Raw genomic sequence first — 13,793 nt, forward strand, 5'->3', positions numbered from 1 at the left:
TTGTGGGCAAACGTGAGCACGCAGACGTGTTTGTGTGCACAGATGTGTGTGTGCAGATGTGGGTGGGTATGCTGGTGCGTGCTGGCACGCGTGTACAGTTGTGCACGCAGACGCGCGGCTGCGTGCGTGCAAATGAGCACCCACCTCTGCAGGTGCATGTGCAGGTGTGGGCACGCGGGTGCTTGCGCAGACGAGAGCAGACATGGGTGTGCACACATGTGGGCACAGCTGGGCACGTGTCTGGGGTGAGCAGAGATAAAGGTGCGCACAGGTGTGCAAGCAGAGATGTGTGTGAACACAAACGTATGAGTAGAGACAAGTGTGCTCGCAGATGTGTAAGCAGAGATGTGTGTGTGCTCGCAGATGTGTGAGCAGAAATGTGTGTGTGTGCACAGATGTGCAGAGGTGCCTGTGCATACAGATGTGACAGCAGAGGTGTGTGTGCATGGACAGATGTGCCAGCAGAGATGCGTGTGCACACAGATGTGCCAGCAGAGGTGTCCGTGCACGCCGATGTGTGAGCAGATGTGTGTGCATACAGATATGCAAGCAGAGATGCCTGTGCATATAGATGTGTGAGCAGAGATAAATGTGTGCACAGCTGTGCGAGCACAGATGCGTGTGTGCACAGATGCAGAGATGCCCGTGCATACATATGTGACAGCAGATGTGTGTGTGCACACAGATGTGTGAGCAGAGATGCATGTGCACACACAGATGTGCCAGCAGAGATGCCCGCGCATGCAGATGTGCCAGCAGAGCTGTGTGTGTGCACACAGATGTGTGAGCAGAGATGCGTGTGCATATAGCTGTGGAAGCAGAGATAAACGTGCGTGCAGATGTGCAAGCAGAGATCTGTGTGTGCATATGTGCAAGCAGGGATGCGTGTGCCCACAGACGTGCAAGCAGATATGTGTATGTGTGCATACCGATGTGCGAGCGGAGATGCCGGTGCACACAGATGTGTGAGCGGAGATGCCCGTGCACACAGATGTGTGAGCGGAGATGCATGTGTGCACACAGATGTGCAAGCAGAGATGCCCGTGCACACAGATGTGCCAGCAGAGATGCATGTGTGCGCACAGCTGTGCGCCCATAGCCGGGGGCTGCCCTGAGCCCCCAGAACCGCCTACCCCAACCCCCCCTCACCCAAACCCCCCCACCCCCCCACCCCCCACCCCCCGCAGCCGGGCCGTGTGCCGGGGGGGGTCCCGCACCGCGGGGAGGGGGGGCTCACCCCGCTACACCGCGGCTGCAGGAAGCCCGGGGGGGCGGTGGGGTGGGGGGAGCACGGAGGCGGGCTGGCGGTCCCTTTAAGAGCGTGTATCAGCGTGTGCATGTGTGTGTGTGTGTGCATGTGTGTGCATGTGTGCGCGTGTGTGCCCGCCCCCGGCCCCGCCCCGGAGCTGTCAATCACCCGGCGGCCGCTTTGATGTCGGCAGCCCTCAGCCGCCGCGCCGCCGCGCTCGCACACAGGCACCGGGCGCTCCGTGCCTTCGGCCGCCGCCGCCCGCTGCGACCGGGGAAACTTTCCGGGGCTCCGAGGAGGAGGAGGAGGAGGAGGAGGGGGGGGGCGGCGGCGGCGGTGGTACGGGGCGGGCGGCGGCGGGGGGGGGGGGGGCGGGGGGGCGGTCCGTGGAACCCCGGTATCCCGCGACGCCCGCCCGCAGCTTGCTGAGCCCCCCGTGAGCCGCCGGGGGAGGGAGGGAGGGAGGGGGGGAAGGAAAGGATTTAAGAAGAAAAAACATTTTTTTTTTTTTTTTAAAGGAAGGATTTAAAGGGAATTGGAGAACGGGAGGAAAAATTGAAGGAGAAAGTTTAAAAGTTAAAAAGGAAGAAAAAAAAAAAAAACTTTAGAAAAAATTTCAAGAGGGAGCGAATTTTTTTTTTTTTTTTCAAGAAGGGGGGAGCAAAAAAAGAAAAATTGAGGGAGGAAAAAAAATAATTGCGAAGGGCTTGATCCGGGCGGCGGAGAACAATACTCGCCGGGAAAGTTGCTGCGCGGCTCGGGAGGGAGCGGCGGGAGGAAAATGCCGCAGCTGGGCAGCGGCGGCGGGGACGACCTGGGGGCCACGGACGAGATGCTGGCCTTCAAGGACGAGGGCGAGCAGGAGGAGAAGATCCCCGAGAACGCCTTCACGGAGCGCGACCTGGCCGACCTCAAGTCCTCGCTGGTGAACGAGTCCGAGGGCAGCGGCAGCCCCGCCGCCGCCGCCGCCGACCCCGAGGTGAGCCCGGCCGGCCCCGCCGCCCCCGCCCCCGGCCCGCGGCCCCCGCCCGCCACCCCCCGCGCTGCCTCTGTCTCTCCTCCCCACGCAGGCCATCAGACGAGTGCAGGATCCGCAGAGGGTTTATCAGGAGAAGCTCCCGGACCACATGGATGATGGTTAGTCGCAGCCACCACCACCCCACCACCCCCCCCACCCCCCCATCACCACCACCCTCCTTTCACCCATGTCTCTGCGTGGTCCCATCCACGATCCCATCCTCCCTCCCCAAGGTGGGTGCACCCCCTGGTCCCCAAACCCCCTGCCCCGTGACCCTCAAGAGTGAGGGATGCTGGCTTGCCCGCACCTAAAAAAGCGGCTCCCATCAGCAGTGAGGCTGCCCACTGCGTCCCAGGTGGGACCCCCGCACCCCCGTGGGGACCCTGGCACCCCTCCAGCACCCTCCCCGAGGAGTATGGGGCAAAAGGGCTGCCAAAATGTGCTGTAGCCTCACCGGGGGGGCCCCCTGGCAGGATGAGGAATCACTTGTCGTAAGGCGAATCTTGATGGGGAACTTTACTTCTAGCAGGTATGAAACACCAGGACCCAGGGATGTATAAAGGATCTGCGTATTCTGGCTACCCTTTCCTAATGCTCTCAGATCCTTATCTGCCAAATGGATCTATGTCACCTCTGGTGAGTTCATCCTCTCCTTACGGAGAAGTTTTGTGGCCTCTTTCACTGCTGAAGTATGTTGCGGGTATCATGCGGGTACCTACACGTGTTGTGTTGGTTTGGTTTTTTTTTTTCCTGACAAATGGCAGCCGTTTCTAAAATGCCTGGGTGCTGTTCTGTCCAAGCTGAAGGGAGAAGGAGTGGGAAGGGGGAAAAGATGCTCAGCAGCAAGCGCCTGCTTCGCTCTGAATTTCCTGGAGGAGCTTCTCTTCCAATCTCTCCGTTCTCTAGGCTCGCCTTTACTCTTCCAGCAATCAAACCCTAATTTATAATGTAAGAATGCCCCTTCCTTTTTCTGAGTCACAGGCGTTGGAGGCGAGCAGCTTCTGGTGTTTGTGTTCAGGGATATGTCCCGCAGCTTAACTTTAGTTTGATGTATCGGCTTGTAAAACAGCCGGGTTTTGGCCTGCCTTTGGTTAGGGCTCTGTTGTGGATGATGGCCCCAAAAGCTCATCTTGTGCTTCTACAATGGCAATAGAGGTTTTTAGAAAAAGGCTTAATGCTGCTGGAAGACTATCCCTGTCTTACTCCTGCAGAGTTTTTCCCTCTCAGTTCTAATCAGCGTCAGTTACTTTTTGTATACTCTAATGTTTATAAATTTTGCTATCTGAATAAATAAACAAAAGGCTTTTCTACAAAAGCTGTCTTTTCCCATCACCGTCTCTATCAGAATTTAGAAAATAATCCGAAAATTGTCAGAAAATAATCTCAGGACACTGAAGTGTGTACTTGGCACTCGTGTCACTCTGGGGAGCTGGCACTGCTACATTCATTTCAGATGTTACTCTGCATTTACAGTCAGTAAATGAGAACAGAATATAATTCATTTTATTTCAGTTTTACTTTTTAGCCTGTATAGGGATATATAATGCTGTCCTTAATTTCAACCCTTTGTTCACTAGAGGGGTAGGATGTTATGAGGTGGTATGAAAAATGGATGGATTGTAAAGTATGAAACTCAAAATGAGATGAAATGTTGTTCACGGGAATCACCACCGTGTCCTCCCACCCGAGCCTGCCCGTGCCCCAGCACAGCCGTTCTTGAGGAGCTGATTTCCCCAGCTGCAGACTGTCATAACTTTACTGAAATCAGTGTGCAGATATTGAGGGTCTGTCCCTAAATTTTGAAGTCTTCCTTCAGTTTACAGACAGTAAAGATGGGTTTGCAAGGCAGGGCCAATGTAGGTTGTTGTTATCCAAATAAGCATTTCTCCTGTTGCTTCCCACCTTGTGCCCCTTCGTCCAGGTACCAGGTATCCCCCTCACCCCCCTAAAATATTAAGCTGTTCTCTTCCTGATAAATTTTAAATGATGATATTAAATTTGTCTTATTTAAATGCATTTAATTTGCTCCCTGGTGTAGAATCTGAGTCTGTTCAGAGTTACATTAGCCCAGCAAGTATTTGCTGTAGTAGAATATTTCTTTTAACCTTAAACCCTTACTAGGTGGGCGACAAAGAGCAATAGCCTATTTATTAGCAATTAAGCTAAAAAGTAGATTGTGGTTTGTGAATCGCCTTTCCGCTTGATAAAGTAATACAAACCTAAGAGGTTACTGTCAGAGCAACAGACAAGAGTAAATAGACTGTGCAGAACTCAAAGGGGAAAAAGCTGAGTAGCGGAGAAGGAAAGATCCCGTCCCCTTGAGAGCCACAGAAATCATCCACTGCCTCAGCCAGCCTTACTTAGGCCTGTTCAGATCCTGCGCTGGACAGTGTTGTGTGACTTAAAAAGCTTATTTGATGTTTTCAGCTAAAAATTGGTTACCTAACAGACACAGGAAGATTTCTTCCTTGACTTGTTTTTTTGACTTGGTACAATAGCTATTCTGATATATCTTTCTGGGCCATTTTGTCTTGTGTTTATATTGACTGTGCAAAGGTTATCATAGTAAATTATGTATTGCTCTCCTATAGATTTATTGCTGCTATGTATATTATATAATGTGTGGACTATAATCTAGTGGCTGCTTCCAATAACTGAGGAGGTCAGATCTGTGACTGAAGATTGCAGATACTTAGCCATCCATAAAAGTGTGTTTAATTAACACTTCAGCACAAGTGGAGTTGGGGAGGAGGGCTATGTGAGTGAATGGAATTACGTATCAGTCATGAGTGCACTTGATAGTGGAGACTGCATTTTGGTTAATGGGGCTTCCTGAAAATGGTTGTTTGCAGCTAAGGTTAATTTCAGTATCTTCAGAAAAATAAAAATTAAAAAAATTAACCCAGGCAAACTGTCAGAGCTTTACATTTACCTGACTGAAAAATAGAATACAGCTCCCTGAAAGACGAAAGGCGGCGGGCACCGAGGCTGAGGGTTGAACCCCCGCCCTGCGACGCACCATAAAACCACTTTTTTTTTTTTTTTTTTTTTTTTCTGTGGGCTTCCTCCGAACCCCGTCGGGGTGCTGTGAGCGGCGCTGGAGCTGGCCCGGAGCACCAGCCCGGGTGGGTGTGTCGCTACCGGCATTACCGGTGTGCTGCTTTCCTTTTTTCTTTCTTATTTTTTCAGCAGCATCGCCACTTCTGCTTTGTTTCCCTCAAGGTGGTTGTAGCCCACTAACTGTTACAGTGCTCACCCCAACGCATCCTGCTAGGCTGCCCGCACCTCCCCAGCCAAAATTGTCTCTTTTTACCAAAACACACCTAGTGGTGTTATTTACATGCTCTGGTGTTGCTCCAGAGCGATGCACTGAACACGTCTGGGTACCTGACATCAGCAGTAACAAGCCCAGAGGATGGCCCCAGCGAGCAGCAGGATGTGGCAAGAGCCCCCCGGGGCGCTGGGCTCGGTTGCCCACCTTTGCTGCAGGTGGCAAATATCCAGTTTAGGGCAGTTCGGCTGGAGCGACGCTGGTTTGAGCAAGCCCAAGTAGCCTGGACTGGGAGCAGAGCTCTGAGAGAGGAAGGAGGGCTGGGGGGCGGCTGGGGCGCGGGGGGGACGGTGCTCCTGGAGCTGGGGACGAGGCAGCGGGCTGAACCCGGGTGCCCTGTGGTTTGGGAGCGTGCTGTGAACCCCCGTCGGCTGGGCGGGCTGGGGAGGGCACGCTTGTGGGCAAGTGTGTTAACAGCATCTCTGTGCAGACTGTGCGTGCGTCTGAAACCTCGAAGTTTTGCAAAGCACCGGGAGAACTGCTTCTCACCCGGCTCTCGGGTGTCGCACGCGTGGTGGTTCACGACTCTGCGTTGAAAAGTCCAGCTTTTCCCAGAGTGGAATATGTAGGATTTGCCGGTTAAAAATCTGCAAGAAACTCCCAAAGAATATTAACAAGTTGAGGAACTGTTTCTCTAAATGAAATATAAAATCATAAAACTATATCCTTTTTTAAATAGTACAAATGACTTGAAATCAAATTAAGGTACATCCTTAGTAAGAACATCAGCCTTTTAGGTGGTTACAAACATTAGAGGTCAGACATGGTCAAACATGTTAACACTTTGATCAGATTAAAATATTTTTCTTGCTACAGTTGTATAATTGAGTTTAGACCTGAGGGGGTTTTCTGAACATTGTTATATCTTGTACCATGTGGTAGTTAAATGGTAGAAGGAGCACTTATAAGTTCCTTTTGTAAATAGGTTTATAAAATAGGGGAATGAGCCATGTTGTCCCGTATGCAGGGCACAAGGTCTCCCCACTCCAGTTGGTGGGAGAGCTCCCGGGGGAGCTCTTCACACCTTCTGTGCACCTCTGTTGTGTGTAGTGAGTGTGAGGTGTGTGAAGGAAGGATTAAAATTTTCTATATATAAAGCTGAGGCACTGGACTTTCTGCCTGTGTGCGAAACAGAAGTCCAAGAGCCTCTCTTTCTTTGAAAAACAGACACTACCTCATTTTCTTAATAATGAAGTTGTCTAACCAGAGCTCACAGAGGAGCAGAAGGGTGGTGGTACCTTCCCAAGCTTTGCACATTTCAAGTCCCCAGATGAGATGGCAGGCCTGGGGAGCAGCACTGGATTTCAGAGCCTGCTCCCTTCGGTCTGCTGGGCTCCTCGAGCCTGGCTCCCGCCGAGTGGGTTTGAAACGTCCCCTTGGGCAGGGCAAGATGAAAGTGCAGTTACTGCTGGCCTGGGGCCACAGGTCCCAAACGTCCAACGTGAGGTCAAAAAGCTACAAGCCTCCTGCTGCCCTTTGCAGGACAGAAGCTCAAGCAGCAGCAGCGGGGCCCTGGGACATGGCTACTGCTGCTGCAGCCCCCCTCGCCCAAGGATGCTCCATCCCTTCACGGGAGGAGGCTGTTGCCCCCGCAGCAGTTGTCAGAAGGAAATCTGCAGCTCAGCTGTGTAGAGGTCTTTCTGTCCTAGCTTACACTCTCAGGGCGATAGTTTCGTATTGCTTTTTCCCAGCACTGAGTTCTGGTCCTGTTGAAACCAGTGGGAAAACTCCCCGGAGTTGCCCTGTGATGGGGATCTGTCGCTGCGAGGGAGCTGCCGCATCCCTCTCCAGATGTTGTGCGTGGAGGGAGGGCAGCTGCGAGCAAACAGTAGCTCCGCAGCAGTGCCTGCTGCTGTGGGAGAGCAACGTCACCAGCAGCATCCCAGCCAGGTTCCCTCAGCAGGATGGTGCTCTGTCACCGTGGATTGTTATTTTCCCGGCAGAAAGCGTTAAAGAGCACAGTGACTGTTGATGGACGACCTCGCAGACAGACTGATGAGTAATTTGTTCCCTCCTGACCAGGGCGAATCCACTTCTTCCAGCTCTTCTACCTAGCTTGAAATAGGATAATGGTGAAAATAATTTTTTTATATTAGAGCATAATGTTGGATATGTAGATGTACCAAGGTACAGGGCTTCCAAGGTCATTTATTGCATGTCTGATTCAGCCTTGGTTCCCCCCCAAGGAAAATTCTTGTGTTAATTTCTGAGTTCATATCACACCCTCAATTTTGAAGCAGAACTTCCCTTTGAAATAAATTAGAGAGTTCTGGTTAAGAAGCAGTGACATGATACAGCACTGCCTGTGTGTGGTCTAATATAACCTTATTTTTAAAATTGTTTGGAATGAAAAAAAGAGAGACAAAAATGTCACAGGGAAACAAAAGCAAGTTTTATGTAAATCCATGCATGTGAATAAGTGTGCACGTGATTCAGACAGTTCAACAATATCTGCTCTCCCGCTGGGATTCCTTCGCAGGCTACCCTGCAACTGGCTTCCCAGGCACGGGATGCTTTGTCGGTGGGGAGTTGCTATGAGATTATGTATGGTAAAGGCACTGTTCCTGCAAGCTTCCAACTGTTGCTGTTTGGGAAATGTTAGTAGCTCGACCGGTTGAGAATTTGGAGAGAAAAGCGAAAACCTAACATCAACCCAAGCTCCCAAAGCTCATCCATGTTAATCATTAATATTTTTGAAATTCTAACTGTGAAGAACAAAGTGATTTGGGGGCTAGCGGTGCACGACGTGTCCGAGATGAAAGACCGTCGCTTGGTCTGGTATCCAGAGCTGTAACTGAGAGAAGGGGGGAGCAGCGGGAGGGCAGCGAGGAGCTCTGCAACGTGCTCTTGCTGCTCACCAGCACGACACGTGTCGCCTCGCAGCTTGCAGTCCCTCTCCTGCCATAAGTCTGTAGGCACCATTAAATTCCTGCGTTTGGGTGGAAAACTCTGACAAATCCATATGGTTGGGTGCGCTGGCATTTGCTGTTTGAGGTACCCGGTCAAGTAACCACGCGTGTATTCCTGTGACTAAACAGATATTGCAGACTCTATAGGCATGACTGTCTTGACTGCTTTCATAGATGATCCGTGAAGGGCCAGATCCTACTCACAGGCTGAATTCCTCTCTATCGCTAGCGTGATCTGCAAGCGAAGCAGGTTTTTAGGATACGGGTGGTGGTGTGAGCCTCACACCTAAGATTACAGTCTGGTCTGGACTGTGTGTGTCTGTGTGTACATGACATGGTGGTTACTGGTGGAGCACAGTCAAGTGCTAAAAAACATCAACAGTTTTGAGGAAACATCTGTAGCTTGCCATTAATTTCACACCCGCAATTCTTTGTCTACCCTTTGGTCGTGAGTGGTTCGACAAGACCGAGTTTAGTCTTTGTTTTGTATGGGTTAGCCTTTGAGTTCCCTTGCTAACTCACCATAAAGAAGGTGAAGGGAGGACCCCTGCATCTGTGAGCATCGCGTGTGCTGGTGGGGAGGCTGTGCTGGATAGGGCGGGTTTGAGTGAAGAAGAGTCAAGCACGTGCTGCTGTTTGGTTATTAAATCTCCTACACCATCTGTGAGTCGCAAATTCCCCAAGAAATCCTCAAGGATTGTCTTCTGTTCGTTGCATTGATTTGAAGAGGGACCAGGTGCCAGACATCCCCAGCAGTCTTGGAGAGGGCATTGCCACTGTGTGAGCTTCTCCCCATCCCACCCCTCCAAAGCTTTGGGCTGTCTGCAGCCACCACCTAACGCCTCCTTTTGTTTGCAGCTCATTTCCTTGATTTCCCATCCTTTGCTACTCCAGTGCACTTCTGGTGGTGCCAGCAGATGGCTTATGTCAGCATCTCTCCCAGCCTGATGTATAGTTGCTCTTACCTCATCATTTACCAATGGTGGGTGGAGGGCACAGGAATAGGAGAGTAGGTACAAGTTGCTTCCTGACCTCTTTGCAGATCCACTGCGGCAGAGAGAACTTCTCAGCTTGACCAAATCCCAGGCTGGTGCCAAGATGGGACATATGAGTTCCCCCCCACAGGCCCTTTCATGTGCTGTTCTTCAAATCTCTCTTTAAAAAATAGGCTATAACATGATACTTGCTCATTAGTCTGTGTGTCTGGAGGATGAAACAAAGGTTCGGTAGGAGGACGGGTGACTCAGAGGGTTGGTAACAGGATATAGAGCTGTTTGTTTCCTAGTTTCCAGTTTTAATCCAGCTGAATCAGTAAAGACCGAAAGCCTGCTCTGTCTGCTGGCTTGTCCAGCGGTTTGTCCGGGAGGGCACGGCTCCCTCCAGCCCCAGGCAGGGCGAGTGTTTCATGGTGTGAATGATGAGATGTCCTGGGAACCTGCAAAGTCTGTACCAAGCCCTCTGCGAATGTCAGCCGAGGGCTTCGTTCTCGCCTTGGGACTGCCGGTTCAGCACATGCTGCTGGCTCACAAACCCACCTACTTCATTTCATAAAGGAAGTGATTGCAACATCATGTGCCTCTGAGTCTTGATTACAGCAGGATCTTTTTCTTGGTCACTTCCCGATGATCTTGGACAAAAAGCTCTCACCTTCAGCTCCTTACAGAGTAACATAGCATTCCTCTGTCCTGTGGTGCTTTCTCTGATTTTTATTTTTTTTTTTTTTTTTTGCCTTTGGATCTTTACCATCTGTGACCGTTCCCAAAGTTATGAAGGACTGTTCCACCACCACTGCCTCTGTGAGGTGGTTTCACAGAGGAAATGAGACATTAGATCAATCCTGAGGATGAGGAGGGTTAGCGAGCCCTGGCAGAACTAGCAGTACCCATCCAGAGCATCCTGCTGGCTGGAGGCGCTGGGCAAGAAGTCACCAAAGTGGCTTTAAACCACTGCTCCTCTTCCATCTGCTGTGTCTGTGCTAACCACGGCTCGGCTGCATCGAAAAGAATCTGGTTCATTGTATTTCATGGGGTCCCAAAATTAGTATTTTGTTAAACAAAACAATAAACTCAACAATGCTGTGGTAAATTTTTGAAACCAAAGTAAAGCTGGATACTAAAATCTAGAGCACTTTCCCCTCCGGTTATAACAACTTTACATTTGATTAAATGATAGGCAAAAAACATCTCAACAGTATCTCCTTTGTTCCATTGAGAATCTGGAACTATAATATGCAAAGTACACGTCTGCCTTGAAGAGCTACACAGTAATCATGGACTGACCAAAAAAAGACTTTTTTTTAGTGATTCAGCTTGTATGCTATACGTTAAATTTGTTTTCTGCTGTGGTTTGCTCTGAGGAATAGCATACACAAGTGTAAACAGAGGTTCTCCTCTGATGGGACTTACACAAAAGCAAAATGTGAAAAAGCCCAAGATCATAAAGTATGCTTGACTCAGCATGAGGGGGATGCAATTAAGAACATGCTTGTGGAAGAACTGCTGGGGAGATGCTCTTCCCAGCAAAATGCTCAGAAAGGATCAGAAATGTGGAATTTTTATTCTAACACAGAGGAGACGGCACTGCAGAGATTGCTTTCATGTTTAGGAAATAAACCATCATAAGATCTACCACATGAAAATTTGTTGTTCTTAGCATGGAGAGGCTGATGAGTTGGTTCTCGTTACATGCCACTGCCCTGGAATTACTGGCGCGGGAGTGGAGATGGCAAGGAGGAGTCGTCATCTTCTACAAACCTTGCTTTGTATGACTTTGCCCTAAAAGAAGAAAGGCCGATTCTGATGTGGGAGACAGTGCACAACCCCTGACACCAGCATACCCGAGGTCAAAATTTGGCCTTTGAGCTTTGGTTTCCTGCTATAACTTACAGAGTGTGGCATTGCCAGCTTTGAAATCCGACCGTCCAAAGGGACGCGAGGATTCAGAAATCCAGGTGACATTTTGTGGGATCGTGTTGTGCTGTGCTGGCTATTCCTTTGGGACAGCTAGTGCTGTCACATAGGCAAATTAAAATATGCATATGAACCCTAAATCCAAAACAGAAGCAACAATATAAAATACAAAAAAAAAAAAAAAAAAAAAAAAAACAAAAAACCCAAAACAAAACCAAAACAAAAAACAACCAAAACCTTTTTGTTTAACTTTCTCTGATACAAAGCAATTTCTCCAGGACTGTACACCATATGAAACACATTATAAATGCTCTTGTAAAATCCACATCATTATACCACATGAAAGGCTGGGTCCTAAAAATAGCCATTCAGAGAGGATGCAGGCTAGTAGCAATTTCAGTGATCATGAAATAGTTGTGTTGACATCTCTATGCATGCACACCCACAGAAAGCTTTGACTTTTGAATATTCTTAGCAACGTTTGTGCTTTATGGAATTTTCCACATTCTGGTCCCATGAGTAGTCTCTTACCCAGTGATGTTCCTTCCTGATCTTATGCCCATGTTTCTAACCCTGATTTTATTGAGGAAAATGGGTAAATGATTTTTTTTATTTTTTAAATTTTACATGAAACTCTTTCCTTGCTATCAGTTTGACAGTGGTTGATAGTATCAATTGTATTTCCCCATCTTCTATCAATTGAATTATTTTCTTTTGCCTTCACTAGACAGATGCATCCCTGATATTTTGGAGGGCTCACTGTCAAAATGTAAACCTAGAGCATTAGATGATAACACAAGGAGCTGCCACATCTACCCGGCCTTTGTATCTACTGTATTATTCAAAAGAAAGTAAATGAAATCTACGGTAATTATACAGTAATGTATCCACAACAAAAATTTTCTTCCTCATCCCAGTGATCAGAACTTGGCTTTTGTTTTGAAATATGAAAGGATGTAGCCTCCTGGCTTTGGTGTGTTTGCAGCAAAGCCCTGGCTGGGATAAACTGCCATAGCTCTGGGATAGACAACAGAGTCCTGCCAATTGATATCACTCAAGATCTTTTTGAAGAGCTCATCAGATTTTATTTTATTGCTGTTGTGTTTTGGTTTTAGCTTGTTATTTGTTTGAAATCATTACTATAGGGATAGCTCACTGAAAACCGTTTGAATCTTTGGTGCTGATCTCATGTTTGCATTTTTCTTTTAAAAGTAGAGATGGGGATGCTGGAGACATACACCCTCAATCATGAGGATGCCTGAAGGTTGTGGTTTAATCCTGTCCAGGGTTTTAAGTGTGTGGCCCTTCTGAAGCCAGTTGGAAACAGTCTATTTCCTCAAAATAAATTTGCTTTTGGAATTGGAGCAGAATCTCTGGAGATAGTGAATGAAATAATAGGGTGTTGAAGAAAATGACATTGCTTCTTAAAGAGCTGGCACAAAAATCATTAAGTCTGAAGTTTCATTCGAGTCAGATGTAGCTGTGGTTGTAATGGGGCAGGACACAAACTCTTCAAGCAGTGCAACTCAGAGTGATTCACTGCAAGACTTCGGTCGTTCTCCACGTTGCTTTAATTTAAAGAGCAGCTCTTGTCCCTTGTCCAGTCCTTTTCCAATGGAAACATGCTCTCAAATTTTTCAATCAATCAGTTGAATTCTTGCAGGCTGTTAGCAGCTTTGAAGAATCAAGTACTGTAAAATGACATCACAGAAATGTGTTTGTTAATTTAGCTCCCTTAAACAGCTGGGTCGGGGGCCATGGGTACACCTTGACAAGGCAGTAATTTTATCTAAACCTCACAGAGTAAATGCATTCACTTCTACCCGCAGTCAGCAGTAATTTAAGGATATATTTCCAACTAAGTGCTAAGACAACTTGGCCCGTGTTGGCATACATGCTCTGTATAATGCAGCAGATACTGGTGTTCAGAAAAAGCCTTGAACCCTATCATGCCTAGGCCATTTTGTGTTTTCCATAATTAATTTGATGGCTGAAACCAGGGTTGTATCTAGCAATGTAAGTTTTTTTACTATTCTGGTAAACTCTGCTTTTCATGCTAGGAACAGAATTCAGGTGAAAACATTAAATATGTGCTGGCTGGGACTTCCGACAGCACTTGAACGCAAGAGTTATTGTAGAGAAAATTTAATGTCTTCACTCACGGGGACAGAAAATGACCTAATATGTCAGTGCCAGTTTCTTGGTTATTGGCCTTTACTGGAAATAGCATGTAACTACATTCATATATTTAAACTTTGCAAAACAAAATGCTTTAAAAGTATAACATACTATTTGTACTGATCTAGTACGTGAATCTGCATACTGAGGGATGAGCCAGGCTGCAGTGAATCCCTGAAAGATCAGCTCCTCTATCCAA

The 13,793-nt window shown here is 48.1% G+C and overlaps 1 protein-coding gene across 7 annotated transcripts in view; it reads left to right on the forward strand.

Moving 5' to 3' along the window:
• The first annotated feature begins 1,738 nt into the window (after nt 1–1,738).
• TCF7 (transcription factor 7) overlaps nt 1,739–13,793 on the forward strand; it is a 78,061-nt gene continuing 66,006 nt past the window's right edge. For 2 of the 7 annotated variants that reach the window (XM_042790417.1, XM_042790422.1), the window contains exons 1-3: nt 1,739–2,228; nt 2,320–2,386; nt 2,794–2,903. In XM_042790417.1, the coding sequence (XP_042646351.1) occupies nt 2,031–2,228; nt 2,320–2,386; nt 2,794–2,903 (375 nt within the window). In that variant the 5' untranslated portion in view covers nt 1,739–2,030. The remainder of the gene's footprint in view (nt 2,229–2,319; nt 2,387–2,793; nt 2,904–13,793) is intronic. The other 5 variants (XM_042790418.1, XM_042790421.1, XM_042790423.1 and 2 more) reach the window with 5 other exon arrangements.

Source organism: Tyto alba, unplaced genomic scaffold (assembly GCF_018691265.1).
Source record: "Tyto alba isolate M040663 unplaced genomic scaffold, T.alba_DEE_v4.0 Super-Scaffold_17, whole genome shotgun sequence".
Classification (NCBI taxonomy): domain Eukaryota; kingdom Metazoa; phylum Chordata; class Aves; order Strigiformes; family Tytonidae; genus Tyto; species Tyto alba.